This window comes from Lynx canadensis, chromosome C2, assembly GCF_007474595.2.
Source record: "Lynx canadensis isolate LIC74 chromosome C2, mLynCan4.pri.v2, whole genome shotgun sequence".
Lineage (NCBI taxonomy): Eukaryota > Metazoa > Chordata > Mammalia > Carnivora > Felidae > Lynx > Lynx canadensis.
Window position 1 is genome coordinate 93,636,477 of NC_044311.2, and position 25,655 is coordinate 93,662,131.

A 25,655-nucleotide genomic window follows, 5' to 3' on the forward strand; every position below is an offset into this window, starting at 1 on the left:
TCCAATACAATAGCCATTGGTCACATAAGGCTATGTAAATTTTTGGGTATTTTTTTGGTTTGTATTTATTTATTTTGAGAGAGAGAGACAGAGAGAGAAACAGTGGGAGGGGCAGAAAGGGAGAGAGACAGAATCCCACACAGTTTCCCCACTATCAGCTTAGAGCCTGATGTGGGGCTTGAACTCACAAACCATCAGATCATGACCTGAGCAGAAACCAAGAACTGGCTGCTAAACCATCTGAGCCACCCACGTACCCCTATGTAAATTTAAATTAACTAAAATGTACAGTTCAGTTCCTCAGTGGCACTAGCCACATTCAAGTGCTAACAGCCCATATGTGGTTAGTGGCTGCCAATTGGACAGTGCAGAGAGAACACATGTCCCTCAGAAAGTTCCGCTGGACAGAACTAGTCTGACTGAATCCAGCCCAGACTGACACATGGGATTGCAAGGATGTAGGAAGGGACTTTGTACTGTATAAGTCTCCATGTCGGTTGAATTTTTTTTTTTTTTTTTTTTTTACAATTACTTCGAAAATTTTACAAAAGAAGGGGACCTATGGCACCTCTGGCAGGTGTTTATTCCTCATTAAAATCACATCCTGTATTTTTTCATGATTCCTGCCAATTCTAGTCAGGAGTCAAGTGCTGGCAGAGTTGCCAGAGGAACTATTCTGGTGAGGGAGTGAAGGAGACGACCACTGTCCAGAGTCAGAGCGCATACACCTCTGGGAGGAGCCCCTCAGAAAGCAGCTGACCATCCAGCTAGTCTCGCTTCCTTCTGGTCCTCGGTGCTTTTCAGTCACAAGGGACAAAATCAGTTTGAGCTCCTGCCAGAGGGAAAAGCAGAGGCTGAAGTATTTTTAGTCCTTGGAGTTGTGGAATCTGGCAGAGGCGAGGTGGACACTGGACAGGGAGGCCCACATCCAAAGGACCCCGAGGTCTCCTCAGAGATGGGGACGTAGCGGGGTGGGAGGATACTGCTCTGAGGTGGGGACAGCCATCCCACAGTGGAGGAGGAGCATACTGGGCCAGGCTCAAAATGGCACCTGGGAGTAAAACTGACAAGAACAATGGATCTGATAGCTGCTCCATGGTTTCTTTCTTTCTTTCTTTTTTTTTTTTTTTTTAAGTTTATTTATTTATTTTGAGTGAGAGAGAGAGAGAGCACCTGAGCAGGGGAGGGACAGAGAGAGAGGGAGAGAGAGAGAATCCCAAGCAGGCTCCATGCTGTCAATACAAAGCCTGACTCGGGGCTCAATCCTGTGAACTGTCAGATCAGGGCCTGAGACAAAATCAGGAGTCAGACACTCAATGGACTGAGCCACCAAGGTGCCCCTGCTCCACAGTTTCTAATACTGGAGGAATGACAAAGATGAAGGGAAACCTGGAAGAAAAAGAGATGGGATGGAGTCAAAGTATAGCCAGGAGGTAAGTGGGAAGGAACATTACAATATTTTTCAACTCAAATAATAACTTGGACTTGAAATATTAAACATCGCTCTGGTTATCATCCACAAGACAGAGAGAAGTGAAATTTCCTAAGATTATAAATAGATGGAATAAACTGAAACTCTGGGTTATAACTGCTTGGGGCACTTCATTTTTCCCCCACCTGGAGGAAGTTTATTCTAGACTGGGGTCCAAGTTTTTTCTTACCAGCAACAACAGAAATAGCAAAAAGGACACAGAAGCTTGACATGTGGCTCAAGATTCTTTATCGAACTGGAATTTAAACTGGCCCATTTGTGCTCATTGTTCTTTCTTTCTTTGGCAGATTTATAATGGTCATTTAATAAGCCATTTGTCCCTATAAACCTAGTCCAGGCAGGTAGGTGGCTCATGCTTCACCCTTGTTCTCTTTGTTCTTCTTTTGAGAATGTTGATCCTGCCATATTGTTTTACACCCAATGCCTTTGCTTAGATTCTTCCCTCTGTCTGGAATATCTTCCCTTCAGGCAGAGAGACCTCTCAAATTCCACTCATTTTAGAAGACTCAGCTCCTCTGAGTCAGACTTAATGTCATCCACCTCCCGTTGTGGTTTGGTAAGAATCCATTGAGGATGTGTCCATCTCCTGCATGAGGCTGTGAGCTCCCACAAGGACAGACAATGCATGTTCATCCTTGTGTCCCCCCTAACCCAGAGCCTGGTTCATGATGAGTGCTTAGTAAATGCTGATTTTCATCTCTTCCTCCCCTCGCATAATCACCACTCTATTCCTTTCATTCACATTATTAATATCTTTTGAGCCAACGTGCTGTGGGGAAAACAGATTGTGGTAGGCTGAGTAATGGCACCCCAAAGTAGTCCATGTCCTTATTCCTGCTGCCTCATATATCTAGAAGGATTTTTGCAGATGTGATCAAGCTAAGGATCTTGAGATGAGATTATCCAATTATCTGATGTCATCACAGGGTCTTTATAAGAAAAAGGCAGGAAATCAAAGAGATGTGATGAGGAGCCATGAACCAAGGAATGAGGACAGCCTGTAGAAACTGGAAAAGGCAAGAAAACGGATTCTCTCTGAGAGCCTCCAGAAAGGAACCAGTCCTGCAGACATCTAACACACAGATAAACAGAAAATGGTCCCAGTCTCCAAGGAGAAAATTTTCTTTCTATTCAGGGGAGGAGACAATTTAGGAAACTATGATGGGTGGAAGTTGGAGGTGAGAAGTAATAAAGGTCTACACTTCACCACCTTGATCATCTTCCTAAATATACTTCTGTGTACAAGCTTCTATCTTCAAATAAAGCACTGAGAAATGAACAGAGTCAACCCACAAAGAGTGCCGTGTGGATCCATATGCTCTACAGCCTAAGATTCTGTTCATACATCCTAAGATTGAGTCAGATCAGTAAACTGTCAAAATGACGTTGTGGAGCAAAGAAATAGACAGATATATCATATGGGCCAACTAGAACCCAGGCCTTACATTGTTCCCTCAGTGATGAAAATGGGCTCATTTTCCAGATTTATAGCCCTCCTGAAATACAAATGGAAACCAGAAGATTGGATGGCTGTCACTATGGCCTTTTACCGTAACCCTCATTTTCTTTTTCTTTTTCATTTCGTTTTTAGATTATTTTTTCTGATTACTAAAGACATGTAAGATTTAGAAGGTTTGCCACAGTCCCACCCCAGAAATATTTATCAACAAATAAAGGTCTTAAAACCAGCATTTTTATGCCACCAACCAAAGAAAATAAATAATTGGGTGCACATGAAACAATTTTTTTTTTAAAGAGGAAGACCCTAGGGATATATGGGAGCCTTGGAATAGTGTTTGTTCTCAGCTCTCTCAACTTCCACATCTGTAGCATTACTCAAAAACCACACTCTGAGTAATGCTGAAACAGGGTAAGATTTCCAATCACCAAGGAAGTAATAACTTCAACACTTACAGAGTCAACACTTACAGAAGATTTACAAAAATTCCAGGCAGTGCACGAGTTCATTTAATCCTCATAATAACCCTACACAATGGGTACTATTACTATCATAATCCCCACTTTACAGATGAGGATACTGAAGCACAGAGAGATTTCTTAGCTGGTCCAGGGTCACAAAGCCAGCATGTGAGAGAGCTGGCATTTGAACCAAGGCAGACTATCAGCAAAAAAGCTACATGCTAACCACCTGGCTACACTGCTTCTCAGAGGAGAAGTTAATTGATATCACTAAACTGTACCTATCAAGGCAGGAAAGGGAACGAACAGACTTTATGAAGATTTTCTTATAAGCATTAAATTTTTTTTTCAACGTTTTTTATTTATTTTTGGGACAGAGAGAGACAGAGCATGAACGGGGGAGGGGCAGAGAGAGAGGGAGACACAGAATCGGAAACAGGCTCCAGGCTCTGAGCCATCAGCCCAGAGCCCGACGCGGGGCTCGAACTCACGGACCGCGAGATCGTGACCTGGCTGACGTCGGACGCTTAACCGACTGCGCCACCCAGGCGCCCCAAGGATTAAAATGAAAAGGCTTTATGAAAAATTGAATGAGTCAAGACATCCCATCCCCATAATAATTTTAAAAGATTATTTTCCCAACTTAAATCGTAAACATATATGTCCACTATGGAAAAACTGGGCAATATATAAAATATAACGAAGAAAATAAAAGTCATGTGGTTTTACTTGGCTGCTTCTTTCTGTGGGCTAAGTCCATGTTTCTGAAAGTGAGATCAGTAGACCAAAGATACCAGAATCACCTGGAGCTCGTCTTTAAAAATGGGGATTCAGACTCCATCTCAGACCTACAAAAGCAGAATCTCTGAGGCCTGACCTCAGGATATTACTATGCAGCAGCTCTCTACCGCTTGGAGCCCTGTAAACCGTAGCACTCATTCTGTGAAACCTCTTGCCGTCCACAGACCCAGATACTATAGGACCTAGGCAGATGCCTAGAGGAAACTTTTATTAGATGTCCATTTTGTTTCAAGGAGACTGAAATGAAATTTAAGGAACATTTCTAATGCTCCTTATAGTGTACTAATAGTGTACTAAATTTAACCGATATTTCTTTTTAATTTTGAAGTTCGATTTTAAATTAAATTTTAAAAGTAAAAACTGCATTTTTTTGTCATTCTTATGCCCAGTAAAGTTTTGAGTATCACTGCCCAAGGCTTAAAAAGAGAGGTCCAGAATTTTTAGATCCAGAATTCAAAGCTCGTACTCCCCACCCCCTATCCCCAAGGCCTACCCACTCCCCTTTCCTTTCTGAAACCAAATTGTCATTAGGGGCAGTAAAGAAAGGGGAACTGAGGAAACCATGTCCCATTTGAAAGTCAGGCTTGGGGTGAGAAAACACAGATTACTCCATGAGTAGATATCCTTGACCTTCACCTATAGGCTTTGTACCCAGGGTCCAAACAGCTTTAATGCAGCCCCTAAGGGCCCCCAAGCAGGGTTTGTGTCCTCAATTCTGAGCTGATTCAGAGCCCTGCATCTAGCTTTGCTTTCCCATAAAGCAAAATGGCTCCTCTCCATTAACATCAGGCCCATGTTCTAGCTATTAGCCAAACAAAAGATTTTCCAAATATGGACCCAAAAAAAGCATGTGCACTTTGAAGGCCACAAAAAGCTTAAATAGCTAAAACATATTAAAAAAGAAAGCCAACAATTGACGCCAAAAGCGTGAGTCCTTAAGGAACAGAACAGCAAGACAAAAGCCAGAAAGAGGAACAAAAATATGCATTGTAGGGGAGGGGCAAGCAGGGAGGTGTAGATTTATATGGAAGAGCTGACATCATTGTTTCCCAATAATACTCTGCATGCAGGAAACAGATGGGAAAGAAGTGGTGGAAGGGACCACTTATGGTAACAGGGCACGCTCTCTGTGTAGAAGCCTGCCATTTGGAACCTAAATGTTTTACTTTGAAAAACTGGGCATGAGAACTCCATTGCCAGAAGTTTTATTAAAGTCTAGCTAAATCCTGCTGAACTTATCACCTTGGCAATGCATGGTAAAATGGAGCTTTGCATATCAGATTTACTGCCAGCTGACCTGTCTGTGGCTAAGAGGACACAAAGCTGTGGAATGGGAATTTAATGCCTTCAGTTTCCCTACTTTGTGGCTGGGTGATGTTTAGGCAAGTTACTTAACCTCTCTGAGTTGGTCCTCGTATAAAAAATGGGGGACAGGGGCGTCTGGGTGGCTCGGTTGGTTGGGCGTCCGACTTCAGCTCAGATCATGATCTCACAGTTCATGGGTTCAAGCTCCGCGTCGGGCTCTGTGCTGACAGCTCAGAGCCTGAAGCCTGCTTCGGACTCTGTGTCTCTCTCTCGCTCTGCCCCTCCCCTGCTCATGGTGTCTCTGTCTCTCTTCAAAAATAAATAAACATTTAAAAAAAACATTTTTTTTTAAAATGGGGGACAAAACAGAATTTCCACACAACAGGGACAGGTCAAGGTTGTGCATTGATGCCATAACGCTAGATTTAATTGACCCATAATTAGGATGGTCAGTTAACGTTACAAAAAGCTTTCTCTTTGGGGGCACCTGAGTGGCTCAGTTGGTTAAGCTTCCGACTTTGGCTCAGGTCATGATTTCATGGTTCCTGGGTTCAAGCCCTGTGTCAGGCTCTGTGCTGTCAGCTCAGAGCCTGGAGCCTGCTCTGGATTCTGTGTCTCCCTCTCTCTGTTCCTCCCCTGTTTGTGCTCTGTCTCTCTCTCTCTCAAAAATAAATAAACATTAAAAAAAATTTTCCAAAAAAAGTTTTCTCTTTTAACAGACTCCCTCTTTTAACAGACTACAGCTAACCCAATGGCTACTCTTGTTATGATCAGCTACTCTGCCTCCTCTAGCTTGACTCTTCTGCCACTGAAGACAGTTTCTGTCACCCCAACAGGGCCCCTCACCTCCAAGCCTGGCCACTCAACTACCTTTCCCAGAATAAAGTATCTTCCCCTTCAGGGTGCAAGAAGGCGTGACCAATTACAAGTATCAGGCAAAAACACGTGGTTTCCTGTCTGTAGACACCAAGCATCCCATCTCCCCCCATCCCTGTCGTTTCTCATGGTCAGATGATGTCTATCATTTTATTGAATTTCCCCCTTACAAGAGATCCACTCTGTCGGATGGCTCTCTCACTCAGCTGCCTTACATGTGGGTATCCCCTGCTTGCACATCAGCAGGAGCCCTCATTTCATTTTTCTTTGTACTTCTTTTAGCTGTCTTCCCCTCTCACGACCCCACTAGGCTGAGAACTTGAGAGCATCTTCGTAAATCCAAGAGTGTCTTGCACATTAGAGTCCCATTAAATACTTGTTGCGTTGAATTGAAAACCCCACGCAAGATGGTTTCTGAATAAAAATGTGAACAAAGCCAGGGAGAGAAATATGCATAATTGCACAAATTAGCTCAGTTGCCTGTCACGAAAGCTATAGATTTATTTATAGTTTGCCAGAATCCTACTTTATATGTCAAACTGTTTTCTGGTGTCTGTCACAGTAAGAGCTGGTATATGTTGCTTTGGGTGGGGGGTGACATTCATCCCTGTCTCTGGGGGGGGAGGGGGTGGAGAGGGTCCCAAAGGCATTCTGGGGCAGCACCAGGCCATGGGCGTGGTACCAGGGCCTGGTATGCATCAGCCAAGCTTGAACTAGAACAAAGAGTGCCTGAGACTCCATCCCAGAAACTCAGTTGGTTCTGGGGCCCCGCCAAGAATGTGGTTCATACCAAGGAGTGACTGGTGAGGCACTAGGAAAAGGCAGTGTTTCTGGGGCGTCCTGTGCAAAGTCTGGGTCAGTTTCTATCTTAGAGTAGCTGTAAGTCCCTATGGGGAAGCTTCAATTATCTTGGATTCCTGATATTTCAGCACATTAGCAGTGTCACTGGTCCTGAGCTTCCTAGAAGGGCTCTAACACTGGCTTCCTGAGGAGGAAATAGGGTCAATCAATCAAGTGCTGTGTGCTGGCCATAGGACTCACCCTGAGAGGCACAGTGTGCTACCAAATCTGTGTGAGCTGCTGAATGCCACCTGCCTTCAGCAGAGCTCATCACTGGCTTATCAGTTAGAAAATAGAGTAATAAGGAGAATGAAGATCATATTGCGTGTCTCTGACTCTAAGGGAAAGGGTGTTCCAAAAGGGAAGGAGGATTGGGGCTGCAGCCGGCAGGAATGGGCCAGGAGGAAAAGGTGGGGTCTGGTTGGTCTTGAAAGCTAGTAGGTTTAGAATAGATGTGTGTGAAAAGTGCCTTGCACAGGGTAAAGTGCCATGCAAATGTCCGCTGTCATCATCATCATCATCATCATTATTATTATTATTAATGATCTAGGCTAGGGCAAAAACAGAGAAAAAGCTACTTTTTACAGATTTTTTTTTTTTTTTTTTTTTTTTTTTTTTTTTTTTACAAAATTGTAGTGTAAATGCCAAATTACAAAATATGCTAGTCTGAGAAATTGTGTTTGTGCTTAGGATTCTGGCCTTGGGAGTCAGGCAGATCTGGATTTAAATCCTCCCTTTTCTATCTTCATAATTTTGGCAAGATCTTTAACCTCTTTCATCTAGTTTTCTCCTCTATAAAAAGGGGATAAAAATGCCCCATTCTTACAGATGTCAAAAATATTACTTGGTAGGTATAAAGTGACTGGCACACAGTAAGCAATAAATGGAGACAGTAACTCTACTAATAAAAATAACAAGCAGGTCTGATGTGGGACTCAGCCTTCATTTCTGCATCCCTTCTCTCTTTCCAAGAGACCTCCTTTTCCTCCTCCTTCCTTTAGCCATCCAGCAGCTTAATGATATATCTCCTCTTCCTCCATTAAAAGTTGCTCTTAGAAAAAAGTCCAGTACCAGTATCTATTCTCCTCTGAATTGTAGTCAGCATATTTCTTCTGGGTGCTCTTATTTTAAGCTGTACCTAAAACTGCATGCTGGGGACAGGGTTAGAGGGACAGGGTGACTATCTAGACTCCTGAAGCTTTATGAGGCTATGGCCCCACCTCAGTAAAGCCTCCAGGCCTGCCCTTTGAGGGAGGAGCACCAAGACCAATTAAACTCAAGCTTGGCATTTGTACTGGGGCATAGAAATAGCTCAGACAATTGAATGGGACATGCATCCATATGCAAAAAGAAAAGTAATTTGAAGGGTGGGATAAGTGGGGAAAAAGCTACTTCAAGGCTTAAATTCAAGGCAAGTGATGAGTGAGAAACAAAACAAAACAATAAAAAAGCAAGTAGCTCCAGGCACGAGGGTGGCTCAATCGGTTGAGCATCTGACTCTTGACTTTGGCTTAGGTCATGATCTCAGTTTGTGGGTTCCAGCCCCGCATTGGGCTTGAAAAGCAAGTAGCTCCATGTTCCTGGGTCTCAAGACTGGCATGAAGGAACCACGGAAAGGACAGCTGAGTTCTGAAACCCAGAGGCCAGTGGCGGGGGGGGGGGGGGGGGGGGGGGTGGACAGGCAGTTCAGCTCACTCCGTCTGTTCTGGAGGGAACGAGCATCAGGTCGCCCCAGTTAAAAGGGTCTGTCACTACTTTGTCTCAAAAATATTTAGCTACAATATCTAATGGAAAAAGGCGGGGGGGGGGGCACTTCTTGTTCTCAGACTTAAGTCCTGGATCTTTCAGCCCACCCGCTTCTCCACCCTCTGTTGCACAGCCACACACACAGCCACAAAATCCCAGGAAACTTTCTCCAGGGAGGTGATTCCCAGGAACAAACAGTCCCCAGCAAGCGTTTCAGAACTGCCTAAGTCAGTCAGCTTCTGGAATTCAGAATGCGTTCTCCCCTCCTCCCACTCCCACAGAAAAGGTTTCCAGCTAGCCTACAGATGCCTAATACAATTAGGGGGGGAACAGTGCAACAAAAACTGCAGCTGTACTGGTATTGAGGGGCTTATCCTCCACTTACAGCATGGTCTACGGGAAAACGTGTTCCCGCTTTCAACATATTTCCCTCTGCCCCAGCATAAGGCCCAGCCTCCAGCTCCCTCTACCCCAGCAGATGGTTCACTTGGCTTCAGGGAATGTCTGGGATGACAAGAGAGTAGGCTTCCTTAGCGGTCCCAATGCCTGAACCTCCTGAGCTTGGAAGGCATTTGAGGGGCCGCCTGTGGGGGAGTGTGGGGAGAGGGAGAGGGAGAGGCTGTGCCTGTGGTCAAGGGGCTGTTGGTATAGGTCTGGAGAGTGGCAGGAGGGAGGGGTGTGGGTAGATGTAGGTGGCTGTTTCTATTCTCTGTGTGGGTTGTTTGTCATATCCAGACCCTACAGAGTAAGTTACAGTCAGGCTTTGTGTTATCAGTCAGTTCGCTCCAGGTTTAAAGCATTTTTTCTCCTCTTTTGGTTTTGCCTATTTAACTCTGGGACCCAGATATGGGGATGCCCCTCTAAACGCAAGCTTATGAAGTTGTTGTTCTGTCTGCACAAACTCTGCCTCCAAGACCTGACTTCTCTTTCGGTTCCCTTTGGTTTTAGGAGTGGCTGGGTATCTTTCTCAAATCTTTCTGAGGGCCCTTTCCATTCAGATGGACATTCTGGTCTTCCACCATTATACACAATGGTCCATCCACTCTGCGGTAGCTCTGGGAAATCCCTGCATGAAATGGCCTCTTCATTCACTGGGGCAACCAATCTGCTTCCCATTCCTCTTCATGACTGATGAAACCACCTGACCATATCATTTACCCATTTCATTGGAGCCCTCACTCATTCAGTCATGGGTGTAATGTAGTTATACCAGGGCAAGTCCAGGGTGTTATGATAATAACAGCCACACTTTTATAGCTTTCCATATACACATGCCCTCTGCCAAGTGCTTTGCCTATATGAATTCATTTATCTTCACATCAGTCCTCTTAGCCCCATTTCACAAATGAGGAAACTGAGGCCTAGCGGGGGTAAGTAATTTACTCCAGGGTTGGGAACAGGCAAAGTTGAGATTTGGGGATTCTATGCTGGACAGGAAGTCTCCAGAACTCCTAATGGGAATACCCAGCAGGGGCACCTAACTTGGGAGGTCAGGGAAGGTTTCCAGAAGCAGCGGAGACCTAAAGAATGAAGACTCAGGGGTCACCTGGGTGATTCAGTCCGTTAAGCGTCAACTCTTGGTTTTGGCTCAGCTCATAATCTCATGGTTTGGTTCGTGGGATCAAGCGCCACGTCGGCTTGGGATTCTCTCTCTCCCTCTTTCTCTGCCCCTCCCCTGCTCTCACTGTCTTTCTCAAAATAAATAAATAAACTTAAAAAAAAAAAAGAGTGAAGAGTTAGGTAGGGAGGGTGTGATAAGGATGTGTGAGGTAAGATGCTGGGGAGGAAAAGACTAAAGCCAAAGAGAGTACCAGCCCTGGTTCTCCAGTCAGTGTTAAATCCTGTCTTGAACAAAAAAAATATTACCTACCTTCCTTGCTAAGACTTTGTTCCTGTTTATGTTTGGGTATCTTATCTATTTACTTGTAGATAGTAGCTTTTACGTGTTCTCCTTCAGTTATGACAGCTATTTTCAAAGCTTCATTGATCCACTGGCTTCTCTCTTTTTTTTTTTTTTTAAGTTTATCTATTTTGAGAGAGACAGAGACAGAGAAAGCATGAGTGGAGGAGGGCAGAGAGAGAGAAAGGGAGAGAATCCCAAGCTCAACCAACTGAGTCGCCCAGGCACCCTGAGCCATTGGTTTCTGAAAGTCTGTTCACATCCTTTCAACTGTAAATTTCTCAAGTCTGGAGGGCTTGTTTCTTTCTCTCCCACTGTGCCTCCACAGTGCCTCAGTACCTATTTGTGAAATAAATGAATAAACAAACTGAGAGAATGATTTAGCCTCAGAAATATATATAAAGGGGCACCTGGGTGGCTCAGTCAGTTAAGCACCCGACTCTGGCTCAGGTCATGATCTCACGGTTTGTGAGATTGAGCCCCACATTGGGCTCCACGCTGACATCTCAGAGCCTGCCTGGGATTCTCTCTCTCCCCCCTTTCTGCCCATCCCCTGAGCACATGTGTGCTCTCTTTCTCTGTCAAAATAAATAAACGTTAAAAAAAAAGAAATTATATATATATATATATATATATATGTATATACACATTTTTTTTCCCTTTTCAATCTGATAAGAACTAGAAAAAAAACTTTAGCAATAAAAAGGCTCACAGTTCTTACCAAACATTCAGAGGAGACATTCTGAATAGTCAAAGCTGCTTATCCAAGGGGAAAATGGTCTGTAAATGCCTAAATTGCAAGCAGTGGTTCTCAACTCTGCCTGCATATCAGAAACAGCTAGGAAGCTTTAAAAAAAATTTTTTTAATGTTTATTTATTTCTGAGAGACAGAGAGACAGATTGAGAGCGGGGAGAGGGGCAGAGAGAGGGAGACACAGAATCTGAAGCAGGCATTGTCAGCATGGAGCCCAATGGAGGCTCCATGGAGCCACCCAGGTGCCCCTTTAGTAAGCTTTTAAAACATACCTATGCCTGCACAACAAGAAATTCTGATTTAATTGTTCTGAGAGGGGACCTGGGCTTCACCTTTTTTTTTTTTTTTTTTTAAAGCTCCTCAGGGGATTCTAATGTGCTGCCATCATGGCAAACCACTGGGTGACACAATATCACCTTTTCCAGGAATCGAATAAAATGACATAGATTATTCAGAAGGGTGAGAAAGTCCTTAGCCCTCAGAGTGGAGACAGAAGGCACAAATGGAGGCAGAAGACAGCTTTTCCAATAACCTTCTCTTTCTGGTCCCTTGACTGCTGGCCCCAGCATTTCCAAGTCCTGTGGGAAGACCAGGGGCACTTGGCTCACAATGAAATAAGAAATGCTCGGGGTGCCTGGGTGGCTCAGTTGGTTGAGCCGCGAGCTTCAGCTCAGGTCATGATCTCATGGTCCGTGAGTTCGAGCCCCGCGTCGGGCTCTGTGCTGACAGCTTAGAGCCTGGAGCCTGTTTCAGATTCTGTGTCTCCCTCTCTCTGACCCTCCCCCGTTCATGCTCTGTCTCTCTCTGTCTCAAAAATAAATAAACATTAAAAAAAAATTTAAAAAAAATGCTCTTGGATGCACTCTGGCCTCACACGGCTTCACCCGCAGCCTCCCAACCACAGGTGACAATATGATGTGGTTTTCGTTGGGATTCTTTCAATTCAGTTGTCAAAAAGAAGGCAAAGAAAACTACTACTTTCAGCATACCAGTGAAGAAGAGATGCTCTTCTCCCTCTATACCAGATGGGAAGATAAAGTTATCTGGTTCCTAAGGAAGAGCTGAGGGTTGGGGTGGTGGTCACTGTTCCGGCCACGTTGGTCAGGAGCAACTTTGTGCTGTTCTTGAGTGTTCTTACCAGACTGGAGAAAAGTCCTCAAAGAAGTGAAAGGGGGGAAAACGGCCCTTCACATCAGGCCTGTGTGCCTCTGGGGATGATCAACAGCAGGGTCTGAACTGTGGAAACTACACACACACACACACACACACACACACACACACTTCTCTAAGAAAGGGTTTCTGGTTTTCATCAGCTTCCTAAAGATTAAGAATGACACTTGGCCCTGGGCAGCTTCTGCTCTGAGCTGAACACCTATTTGTCACCCACACATCCTGTCCTGGCAGATTTGCCCAGCTGAAGGTAGCAGGGCTGGGCCACGGCAAATCACTGAAGTGGATGACATTCATGATCTGTGTTCAGCCTCAGGGCTGTAGCTTCCCCACATTCGGATGGCCTGAGCACAGCTTATTATCACCAGCTCTGTCCACCATCCCAGCTTAGGGCTTTCCCTCCCTGTCCAAGCACAAGGGCTCTCTTGGCTTCCTTACATCTTGGTCCTTCTCTTCTGCTCCTGTGCTCCCAGACCTGAAAGCATTTCTCTTTATCTCTATACAGGACCATCACCTTACCCTTGACTCCGAAGCTCAGTAATCACGATGTCGGTCTTGTGAGGCCCTCCCTAGCCTTCTGGTTTCTAGTTACCATGCTGACTTGTCACCTGGATTCTGGGGTTGAACTTCCAAGGTGGTGGGCAAAGGGGCAGTGCCCAGGTCAGCTTTCCTCCCTGGGAGCAGAGTCCAGGCCTTGTCTATTAACTAGTACATGTTTCAGAAAGTCCATGAGGGGGGCGCCTGGGTGGCGCAGTCAGTTAAGCGTCCGACTTCAGCCAGGTCACGATCTCGCGGTCCGTGAGTTCGAGCCCCGCGTCGGGCTCTGGGCTGATGGCTCAGAGCCTGGAGCCTGTTTCCGACTCTGTGTCTCCCTCTCTCTCTGCCCCTCCCCCGTTCATGCTCTGTCTCTCTCTGTCCCAAAAATTAATAAACGTTGAAAAAAAAAAATTAAAAAAAAAAAAAAAAAAAGAAAGTCCATGAGGAAAACACATTGTTTTAGGAAAAAAAAAACATTAGCACTGTGCTTACTGATACTACACTATAGTCAAATTAAAAGAGGACTACATAACTAGTTTTTACATGTAGCAAAAAGGAAATCCTAATTACTCTCATTTATATAAGCTGTTTATTATGCATGCCTAATCCTCATGTGGCACAAGAATGGTGTCTGGATCATTAAGTGGGTCAGTTTCCTTTTGTTTTAAAGCTAAACTCTATTCAGGTATGTCAGACTTGAAAGTTTGCTGATCCTGTGACAGGATCTTGCCTGTGTAGTCTTTCAATTTGGGAAACAAAATCATTAGAAGAGAATGTTGGCCTGGATAAGGAAGCTAGGGAGGGAAGAGGAGCCTGGTAGGCCAAGCCTCTCTGCATCCTTCATGATTTATACTGTATGACCTTATGCAGGTCAATTTACCTGTCTGGGCTTCCTTGCCTCCTCCCCAAGGCTGGGATTATTAGGCACTGGTTTTCATTTTTTTTTCCTCTGAGCAGTAGCTCCCTTCCTTCTTTTCCAAATGCAACCTATATAGAAGCCCAAAATACAAAGCAGGTGAACAAAGAGCTGCCAAAGGCAGCCTTTGAGGTGTCTTCACAGAATGCTGACATTCCTGGCTCATCCTACAATCTATGACATCATAAGAATGGGGCAGGAATGGCAAGCACCCCCATGCTTGGAGGGGGTCCCAGAAAAACACCCACAGGGTGGAAGGGGGCATCCCGAACATTTGTAGTGAACTTCAAGTTCCTCACAAAAACAGGGGGAGGGAAATGTTTCCTTCTGAACTTTCGAGGGTAGTGGTTAAGATGCACATGTGGAGTTCTTTCGCATTCAAAATAATTCAGTCCAAGCAATTTTATATCAAATCGCCCTCTCCTGGATTATTGGAGAGGATTAAATGAGTTGACTGTTATGCCTTGATTTCAAAAGAGGCAGTTTTGAAACCTGTGGTACCCCAAGCTCTATGATACTAAGCCATTTGTCCTAATGACACAGCAGACTCTGAACTCCAGAATACCACAGGAATATCACACCACTGCAAATTACTAGGTGGTGCTGAGTCTCAAAAAAACGTAATTGAAACAAAATCTTTGCACTTTTTTTGAGATGCACATTTGATATGAGCTAATCAAATCATTTTTGAGATTATTTTCCTGGAGGCAGAATTATTCTGCACAGTTAAACAGCCCTCCAGTCTCCTCCTTTGTTATAGCTAGCTGTGTGTAAATACGAGGCCTATATAGTGGTCTAATTTCTTTCCGCACTTAACTTTCTAAAGACAAGGCCTTTTTGTCATGGGTATGCATGGGGTCAGTCAACCTTACAAAAGGAGTCATTTACTGCTCAATTTCCCCAGCCTTCCTATGATTAAAAACTTCTAACTTCAAATGCTATTATTGTATTCTAAATTGTTTTCTTTCCCTCTCCCCCAACAAATGTTTAAACTGTCTCTACTCTGCAGGATTCCCTTTTTTACCCAATGTGGCCTTGAAAACAGAGCCGCTCTCCTTTTCTTTTACATACCCTATAGTATTTTAAGATCCAGGCCTTCTGACCTTTTTACAGCACTCTTCTTGTCTGACACACCAAATGCTAATCTGAAAGCCAAGAGGAGGTAAAGGGTCTGGGGGGTTGGGAAGGGGAGGGAGGGAGGTACTATATATTTGGCATCCGTTCAGAAATTCAGAAAATGTTTGTGCAACCACTCCCCCAGCCAGGATCCACCGCACCCCCTGCCTTCCAGCACATTAATAAAAAAAGATGTGAGCGGATGAAATTGGAGAGCCCGGGAGGGACACCCAAGGCGGTCGTAATTATGTACCCGGAGAAGCCCACTGATCATCATCATCCCACAGGTCCTGCCCGAATCCCTCGCCTCCGACATCCAAAGTCCTCGATCAGGATCTCTGGAGCTCCCACCCCCAGCCCGCAGAGGTAGCCGGTTAAACTTGCAGCAGCACCGCCCAATAACGGCTTGTGTGCGACAAACGGAAAGACCCACACAGCCTCTGCACGTCGAGGTGGCAGCGCTGTGCACCTTAGGAATCATATCTTTTCTTTAAAAAGAAAAAAAGTACATTGAACCCACAGGCCTGGAATACATTAACTTGCGAACGGAATCTAACACGCTCCAGAAAAGTCCATCTCACTCTCAAACAAAAAGAAAAGGAGGGGTGGGGGGAAAGGCAAAGGTACTTTACCATCCTGTCCTGAGCTTTCCAGATACTCGGTCAGGTCACAGCCAAAGGCACTGGCGGCTCCCTTTCGTTTCAGCTTCTGCTTGGCACCCTTGTTCTTCATGAGTTAGTCCCAAAGAGGTTGCCCCTCCGTCTCTCCCTCCCCTGTGCTTGGCACCGCGCCTAAGATGGTCTTCGGGGTCAGATCACTGGCTGCGGCGCGGCTCCGGGGGCCCGCATGGGCGCGCGGAGGAAGTGCGGCCCGGGGCAGCGCGCATGGACCCCGCGGGGCGCTGAGACCCGCGCGGCCGCGGAGCCTGCAGTCCACGGCGCGCTCCTCCAGGGCCGCGGTGCCGGAGGCCGGGCGGAGCTGGCGGCCGCGGGCCGGCTGGCGGGAGTGTCACTTCCTCACTTGGAGTCCCAGGGACTTTTCACGGGCTCCTGCGGGATCTCCGAGCGTCTTCCCCCGCTCCGGAGGGAGGGCTAGCTCTCTCCTTTCGGCTTTTGCAGAGACGCCCCGGAGAGGACGAGAGCGCGGGAAGCGGGCAGCAGCCAGGGGCGAGGAGACAGCCCCGGGGCTGCGTGGCTCCTCTGCCCAGCGCCCGCTGTCTTGCCTTCAGACGGCGTTGGGAACGCGAAAAACAAGCATCCTGTCTCTCTCGCCCGCCCTCACGCCTTCCTTTTTTTCCTGTCTTACAAATCCTAGGATCATCCAGCTCAGGAAATGCTGGAAGGAAGTTAGCTAGGGAGGGGGGCGGAGGGTGGAAATTTTTGGCAGCTCAGTGCTGCGTGTGTATGGGGCCGGAGGAAGTAGGTGGGTGGGTTGAGGAGTACGGGGCGGGGGGGTAGGACGCGCTCTTGGGAGAGCCGGTCTGCGGCTCTGGAGATAACTCGGCAGCTCGGGAGGAAACCGCCGCGCTCCCAGGAGGACCCGCAGCCCCAGCCGCCAGCTTCCTGCCCCACCGCGGCCCTTGGAGGAGGGTAGGAGGAGGCGCGCTAGCCTTCGGGACGGACGGTGCTAGGTGGGACCGAAAAAAAGTCCTGCCTCCTTTTCATCCTCCTTGTCATCATCTCGTTGACACTTTCTATTTCGGTGCCTGCCTAATCCTACACAAACCCTTCAAGAGTAATGACAGAGACAAAGACAGGGATTCCAGCAGAGAAACCTGACCTGCCCGGGAGCGGTTTTCCGCCGGCCACTCCCATCCTCCTCTCCCGCGCCCAGGTACCCCCAACCCAGTTAGCTCCCCTCCCACGCTGACGGAAGACTAGAGGCTGCCGCCTTGTAACCACTGCCCAGGAAATAAGATTTCTGGTTACAGATTCATGCACACGCACACACACACACACACACACACACATACACACATCACGTCACGTCACACGCATTATTGCAAGTTTACTACAATGTAAGTGATTTGCAGGGTGGCCAGGATTTAAGGTGACTGATACTCCAGCATAATGTGGAGAAAGGAGTCTCCCAGGAGGTTCCATAATTTGTCCTCAAGCTTTCAGGAGGGCATGTTCTTTTCTTCTCCAGTTAGATCTGAAATTCCTTGACTTCTGTGTATTCAGCACACAGTAAGCACTCAAATCCTTATGATTTAACCATTGGAAGATTAGATTAAACTTCCTGTACAAATTCAAATCCATATATAGACGTGAAGGGGAGGGACATTCATACAGCTCAGATTGCTGACAGAAGCTTTAAGTATAGTATTTTACTTACTGAATCCCTTTATAGTCACTTATACACGGTCTCCCTGTGTATTCTGGTGACACTGAACTCTGACCTTTCACCTTTTCTCTTTGACAGAGGTCACAAGTGATAGCCTGTCTTGCAAATCTGGCCCACAGAGGTGTTTGGTTTCACACACACAATCCTTTAAAATTTTTTCAAATCAATTGCTAACTTTAAAGGGTTAAGAGATTTCACTTAAGAGATGTGAGTTTCTGGCTTCTCTTGCACATGAGATGCAGATCTGATAACACCAAAAGTGCACTCCCACATGGCAAGGACTGCTGATGCCCAGTTGTGACAGCCCCCACTGCCTGTCTTCCCACCTTGTACCTGCCTGACCTTCAGAGCTCCTAACCCAAGCTCTGAGTATGGTGGCTCCTTCCTTCCATTTTCCATCTGTCTCTCAGCGACACCAGCATTGCCCTGTCATCTTGGCTAGACATCTTCAAGTAACAACTGACTCATTTCTTTCCTTCCACCCCCACCTCCAGGCTAGTCCTGCCCAGACCGATGAGTCCTTCAAAAGGCCTCTCCTCTGGTTTTCTTCTTTTCCACGCCCATTCAGTGAGGATCGGTGACTCCTCAGAATAACTCCTAGTGGGATTTGCTGAGTTCGGTCTCTGCCCACTTCATCCATCCTATGTACTAAAGACTTGATGAACCTTCCTGAAGTATTGTTCTTGTTACATTCCTGCTTTGTTCAAAACCGGTGAAGGACTCCCTGTTTTCTAGTGCCAGACAGTGGTTTCTAAGCATTTTGTAAGCTATTTGGAGAATATTCGGTAGGATATTTAGTGTAATGGCTTATTCCTCCCTTTATTTATAGAGAAGCATTTCCATACAAGACTGTAATTATTACTATTAACGTTTGTTCGGGAGTTTACTTTAGCAAGGACTTTCATATTCTTTTATTTCATCTGACCTACAGTAGATTTCATCGCTTGGGTAGCCAAGGAAAGAGGCCAAAGGGGTGCTTTTCTCCTGGGTGCAGGCCCCCAGGGCACAAAATATGGATAAATTGTCAAGTTCTTGAATTGCTTCTTTAAATCTTTAAAAACATTCTTTTAACTTTTCATTTTGAAGTAATTTCAGCTTATAAAAATTTTGCAAATAATAGTCAAAGAATTCCCATTTACCCTTCACGCAGCTTTCCCTAATATTAATGTCTGCTATAATCAGAATACAGTTATCAAAATTCAAAATTAGGAAATTTATATTATACAATAATATTTAATTTATACAATAATATTAACTAATATTAACTATATTAATATAATAATTTTAATATATAATATATTATGTAATATATCATATATTTAACTACATTAACTATATTAAACTAATATTAACTATATTAATATATTTATACATAAATATATAACACTAAAATTAACTATATAAAACTAATATTAACCATATTAAATAATATTAGTTAATATTATTGTAATAATAATATTAACTAATCAACAGCCCTTATTCAAATATCAATTAACTTTAATGACCTACAATATTTATTAAGTAGGGTCTTTCTCACAATAAAGTCCACCAGTAATTTACAAATGATTCACATACACTTCACAGTATAACATTAGCTATGTACCAGGTCCTCTTAATCACCATCAAATGCAGAAGTGTAGGTTATCACAAAACAGAACTGCGAAAAACAGTAAAGCTAGTGACCTCCACACAGCCCTAAGATTCCCCAGAGGGACTCCACAATGTGTCATGATAAGTCACGATAAGTTGGGTTCACATTGTTTATAGAGTTCAGGGTTGAGATGATACTGAACACTGGGCGAGGTGTCCATTATGCCTGGCTGACTGAACATTTGATATATATGCATGGTGGCTCTTTGTCTTTATTTGATAACTCTCAATTATCTACACCTTATGGTTGGAAAAACTCACAATTTACCAAGCCAGATAATGAACCACATAATGACTCAAGACTCAAGAAGCTGGAAAGCTGTCCTCCTCCCCATTTGCTCCCTGACCCCTCTCATTGCTGAGTGTGCCCTGTGATAGATGCCAAACTTGAATCTAGCCCTTCTTCTGGACACTGTATTTTTCTTTCTCTTTCCTTCCTCTGCTCACCTCTTCCTCTTCCCGTATTTCTTTCTAGTTGCTTACTCTAAGATGTGTACCTTTTCCTGAGTCTATGGAAGAAAATCAGATTTGGGTTTCAAAGGGTTTTTCCGTTGGACTTTGGATTTCCTAGAAAGCAAGATTATATGGAGATTGTGTAGGAATGTGAACAGCCTAATAATTAAGCTGTTTGGTGATAATATAAATTATCCCTTCAACAGATTATGATAGAACAAAAAGCACTTCACTCACATGGAGCTACCACCATAGAGTTTTGTCATGGCTTAGGATTTATCTGCAACTAAGACTGATGCCTATCCAAGTGTGCCATCTGCCTCCTTCACTCACCAATGATGGTAGTAGTCTTCTCTGCCATAAATAAATAGATGCAGAAGACAGAGGATGGGTATTGGGAGATTTTTGTGTCACTTGTGAGCTAGCCTTTCTTTTACTTGCCCATAAAACTAGACTTATCAATCAGCAATTTTAGAGTTCTCCCTCCTGTGCTAGTGCCCAGCCACTTAAATACTCATAAATGATCCCTTGTCCGTGGACATGATTAACAGTTTCTGAATTCTCTGTTCTGGGGTGGAGAATGTCAGTTTATCCTCTTCCTGGGTACATTTCCTCTTCTTCCCTCTCCCCTGTTCCCAGCTTAAAAATGTTGGTCTTGTCACTGGTTGTTGGGTGTTATTAACCGAATTGTGCCTCCCTTGCCAAATTCATATATTAAAGCCCTAACCCCCCCGTACTTCAGAACCTGACTGTATTTGGAGATAAGGCCTTTAAAGTTAAAACAAGGCTTTTAGAGCGGGTCCTAATCCAACTTGACTGGTATCCTTGTGAGAGGAGGAGATGAAGACACAGAAAGACACCAAGGATGTGTCCCATAGAGAAAAGACCACTCGAGGACACTATGAGAGGGTGGCCACCTACAAGGCAAGGAGAGAAACCTCAGGAGAAAGCAAAACTGTGACACCTTGATCTTGGACTGCCAGCCTCCAAAACTTGTGAGAAAATAAACGTCTGTTGTTTAAGCTGCCTTGTCTATGGTAGTCTGTTATGGCAGCCTTAGCAGACTAATATATTGGGTGAGACTCTTCTATGAGAGAGGCCTTGTGCCCACCCTGGGCCCAGATGCCAGTGCCCTGAAGGTCTAAAGCTAGTAGAGGATGAAGACGCCACAACAAAAGGGCTTCTAGAAAAAATGGGCTTCTAGCTCTATTACTGCATTTCTCTGTGCCATGTGCTCCCAGATCTAGGTTATGCTGTAAATTGTTGTTTCTAGGTGTTCAAATGAGGAACAAGCATCCCTAGTGAGGTTGGAGGAGGCCCACATTACCAATCTCTAATCAAACAGAACAGAGTGGAGGAGAGGTCCATCTGATGGAAGAGAAGGAACAAGAACCAGGATCAGTCTCTCAGTCCTAGAAGCACGGATATCCTGCTAGCAGTACCTCTTGAAACATGCCAGCTGGGCTCCCATTGCTTCACCACCTCTATGACCAGGAAAGTCAGTTTTTCCTCTTCTTTTTTTTTTTTAAAGTTGATTTATTTAGAGAGAGTGAGAGTGCGAGCGAGGGGAGGAGCAGAGGGAGAGAGAGAATCCCAAGCAGGCTCTGTGCTGTCAGCATGGAGCCCAATGCCAGACTCAATCCCATGAACCACGAGATCCACAAACCATTGGTTCATGACGTGAGCCAAGGTCAAGAGTCAGATGCTTAATGGACTGAGCCACTCGGGCATCCCAGGCAGTTTTGGTTCTGAGTGGGCCTGCAAGACCAAGCAGTCACAGTGATAAGAACAGAGAAGGAGGAGAGCCTTAAATGCTCCCACTCCCAGCTCAGAAGTTGAAGAACAGACATAGTTATTATTACACATGATGTTCTCTCTCTCTCTCTCTGTCTGAAGCATTGTATATTTTAGTTCCCTTTCAGTTCCTAGAATTGCAAAACTGCATTATTCAGGAGGAAAAAAAAAGGCGTTGGGAAACACTACAGCCACAGTTGCCCAGCTGAGAATGCAATTCAGTTGCTTCACCATCAACCAAGCGTTTGGGGATAGAAAGGGCAGAAAGTGAGAGAATAGTGAAAAAGAAAAACACTCCATAAAAAAGGAAGCCCTCCTAACATTTTATGATAAAATTGCATTGACCACTCCCTCCCTACTAATTCAGAACCTCAGCCTTTTATGTAAAAGAGTAAATGTAAGAGAGATGCCAAGTTTATAAAATTGGGGGCTGGTAAGGGAAAAAATTAGTTTTTGCAGAAAAATATATTTATCTATACATCAAGGGCCTTATTGTAACCGAGCTAACATGAGTTCACTCCATGGTGTGTCACATATAGTAACTACACCATTTGAGTTGTCGCACAAAGGAAACCTTATTTGCAGGAAATAAGGTGATCGTGGGGAATAACTTCCAAAGCCACCACTCCCCAGCAAGAGTCAATGGGTTCCTTTTATTTCAGATTAGGATGACTATTTAGATAGGAAAGCCTTATCATCATAGGTAAAGGCAGGCATAAGGTGGCAGGAGCACTTTAAGAAGCCATGCCTATACATGCTTCATATGTTATGTTAATGAGGCTTGTGCTCGTCCTTGGGCGGAGATTTTAGTTTTGTAAGGAGATAAAGGTAACAGTCAGTCACTCCAAGGATCACTCGGTTGCTCCATGGTCCATCCTGGCAGGTGTGAGTCGGGGGTTAAATTCATACCGGTGCTGGGGCACCTGGGTGGCTCAGTCGTCTAAGCGTCCAACTTTGGCTCAGCTCATGATCTGGAGGTTGGCGAGTTGGAGCCATCGGGCTGTGCTGACAGGGCAGAGCCTGCTTGAGATTGTCTTTCTCTCCTTCTCTCTCTCTCTCTGCCCCTCCCCCCATCTCTCTCTCTCTCTCTCTCTCTCTCTCTCTCTCCCCCTCGCAAAATAAAAAATAAACTTAAAATATATATTTAAAAAAACCTATACTGGTCTGGGTGGTCTGGGCCAGCAGGAGCTCTTTTTCTGGGCAGTCTTTATTGCTTCAAGAGTAGTTTCGGTTTCCATCACAGGATGTTATGTCCTTTGGGTCTTTTGCCTGAGTTAAGAGATAAGCTGGAAAGAAGAGTTCAAGGGAAAATGTGGGACAAAGGTTGGTGAGTACAAGCAGGTAGGCAGTAAAGGTCAGGTCTTGGGGTACAGGTGGTGACACTATGAGAGCTTTAGGAGGAAATGCCCTTTGGTCATGTGAAATGCAGGACTGGGTAGACGTGAAGAGGTTGGGACTAGAAATTAGATGAGACATCTGCACAAAGTTTGAAATTATTTGAAAAATAAGGCTTCCCCTACCAGTATTTTAGTTACACTCTAATTTCTTTGCATTGAATGTTGTTCAAAATCAAGAGGTTTGGAAATCTTTTGTGTTCTGCGGAGTGTTTTAAAAACTGTAATGACATTTGACCCATGATGCACAGTGTTGCACTAAATGAGTCTTCAGTATTTCAGAAACAATGAGTAAACCCGGCAGCACAAGACTGCCTTGTCCTGCTCCACCAGGGGCACAGGGCACTGCCAAAGAGCAGCAGGAAGCATCCTTCCTAGTCTCATGTGGAGAGGAGACTTCACAAGACCAGAGGGAGAGCCAAGTGCCGTGGTTTGAATCACTAGTAATACAGACATTTGACTCTGCCCAGGGTCTGGCCTTAATCTCCAAGTCTGAATTTGGATCCATTTGGCTGGAGGCCTCTGTCTGGTGGCCCAGAGGGAAGGATGCGACAGGCTGTTCCCATGAGCAGCAGCCCCCACAAGCCTGGCTGGGTCTGTTCTGGGGGTCTAACAGTAGGTTCAAGCATCCCTATCAGCAGTTGCAGTTGGGATCCCTTCTCTCCCTTCATGCTCTGCATCTTTTGAGTTTGAGAGCTACAGGGAGACTTGGGTGGAAAAACCTGGATCCGTGAATTCGGGAGTCCTCTGGATAGGGGATGCCGACTGATTTCCGTTATGTTGGTGTTTTATTTTGTTCTGTTGCCTCTTACTCTGCCCCCTGCTTCCTTTTTTGACTCTGTTCCGCACCCCTTTGGGCATGTTGCCTTTTTTCTGGCTAGGAGAAAGACGATAAAAGGAGCAGAGACACAGTTCTGAGTTCCATCTGTCCCCTGCAGGGTCTCTGAATACTGCAGCTAGTGATGTTCTTAGGTGGGTGGAGATCTGTCCCCGCCCCGTTCATTGTGTTCCAGAGTTTCCTGTGCATTGCCTGTAACCCTCTACCACTCTGCCAGGCGCCTTTTAACACAAAAGGGAGGAGATGGGGGCAGGGAGTGCTGAGGAAAAACATCCCTATAAATAGCCCTCTTGAACAAAATTGTTTTCCCAATACACAGTTGTTGTGAAACCTTGATGCCCCTTAATCTAGCTCCTCACTCTTCTCCCAGTCCATTCCAACCTTTCTCCAGACGCCTGGTGTTGCTCCTCTATTCTCTCTGAGAGGGAGATGTTGTAGAAGCACTTAATGAAAGCTTTAGATCCCCACAGGCCCCTGGCCAGCTCTGGCCACATGGGCTATGGGTTCAGGCTAACCTTGATTCTGTGCCTGCTTCTGCAACTTATTTGCCCCAGGGCCTTGGTTGGACAAATTATTTAACCTCTCTGAGCCTCAGTTGTCCCACCTGTTAAATGAAGTCATAATAGCTACCCATAGGGTTGTGTGAGGGTTAAATAAGATAAGGAAATAACCTACGGTTTGCCTGAATCTAGGTCAGTGCTCATATATGAAGAGTGATTATTATCATCTTCCTTAGCAATTCTTCTATTCCCTTCATCACTATCCAATTTCTTGGGGTCTTTTCCTATTTCCTGTTACAAGGGTGTCCCATATAAAACACATTTGTAAGACTTTAAGTTTATTTTATTTTATTTTATTTTATTTATTTTATCTTTCCTAGTTTCAGAAATGATTTGTGATGATTTACATTTATGTGTTAGCATGTAGAAAATTTTTCAGAAACGGTAAAGTGGCCTCCTGTTAAACAGTCTTCTAACAGGGAAGATATATTGCGGTTTGTGGGCTATTGGGGAAGCAGTTCTGATTGTGGCTCTCACTTGTTAAATAACAAAAATTCAAACAAATAAATTTCAAAGATCTAACTGGCTTTATTAAATGATTCATGAGTCAGGCAGCATCCCATCCAGCAAATAGAAAGGAGCTCCATCAAGCTGCAGAAAAGGAAAGGATTTTCAAGGTAGAGAAGGAGCAGAAAAAAAGGAAGTTATTAGCAAAGAATCTATTGTTTCAGTCAAGGTTGCCCTCCTAAGGAGAATGGAAGAGGTCTATCAGTAAATTTATTAGTGCTGACCAGGAAATTCTCATGTTAACTAGTTAAAGGTTGCATTCCTGGGGGGTTGAAACTGCAATTAGGTTAGGTATTAAGTCTTGGTTTACTTAAGTAGCTCATTATGACCCTGTGGTTCTCTTTTCAATAATTCCTCCTTTTTGATCAGGCTCTCAGCTTAACTGAAATGTGATCAAAATTTAAGACATTAGTGCCACTCTCAGAGTTCTCCAAGCTTTTTGTTGTTTTGTGTGTGTGCTATTCATAGGTCATGACATTTTTGCTTAATCTCTGTGATATTCACAGATTATGACTTCAAACTCACAGTTTTTAAGTCCATCATCCACTTCCTTCCTTTTCTGACCTTCCAGTCTTAGGGATGATGAGGGAGCATAAGGCAAGCTAACAGGCCGCAAACACCTCCCCACCCCCACCCCAACCAGGTGGGATATGTGTGGTATTCCTGTGGGCACTCCTGGCTGCCCAGGAACAAAGGAAAGGGGAAAAACAAATGGTTAACTAGTAGATATCATAGTCCTG

General features: G+C 44.8%; 1 protein-coding gene across 1 annotated transcript in view; it reads right to left on the reverse strand.

The window, feature by feature from the left end:
- The window catches only part of ARHGAP31 (Rho GTPase activating protein 31), a 114,311-nt gene extending 98,060 nt beyond the window's left edge, over window positions 1–16,251 (reverse strand). Inside the window, exon 1 of the mRNA XM_030328881.1 lies at window positions 16,006–16,251. Coding sequence (XP_030184741.1) covers window positions 16,006–16,105 — 100 coding nt within the window. The 5' untranslated portion in view covers window positions 16,106–16,251. The remainder of the gene's footprint in view (window positions 1–16,005) is intronic.
- Between the last annotated feature and the right edge of the window lie 9,404 nt (window positions 16,252–25,655).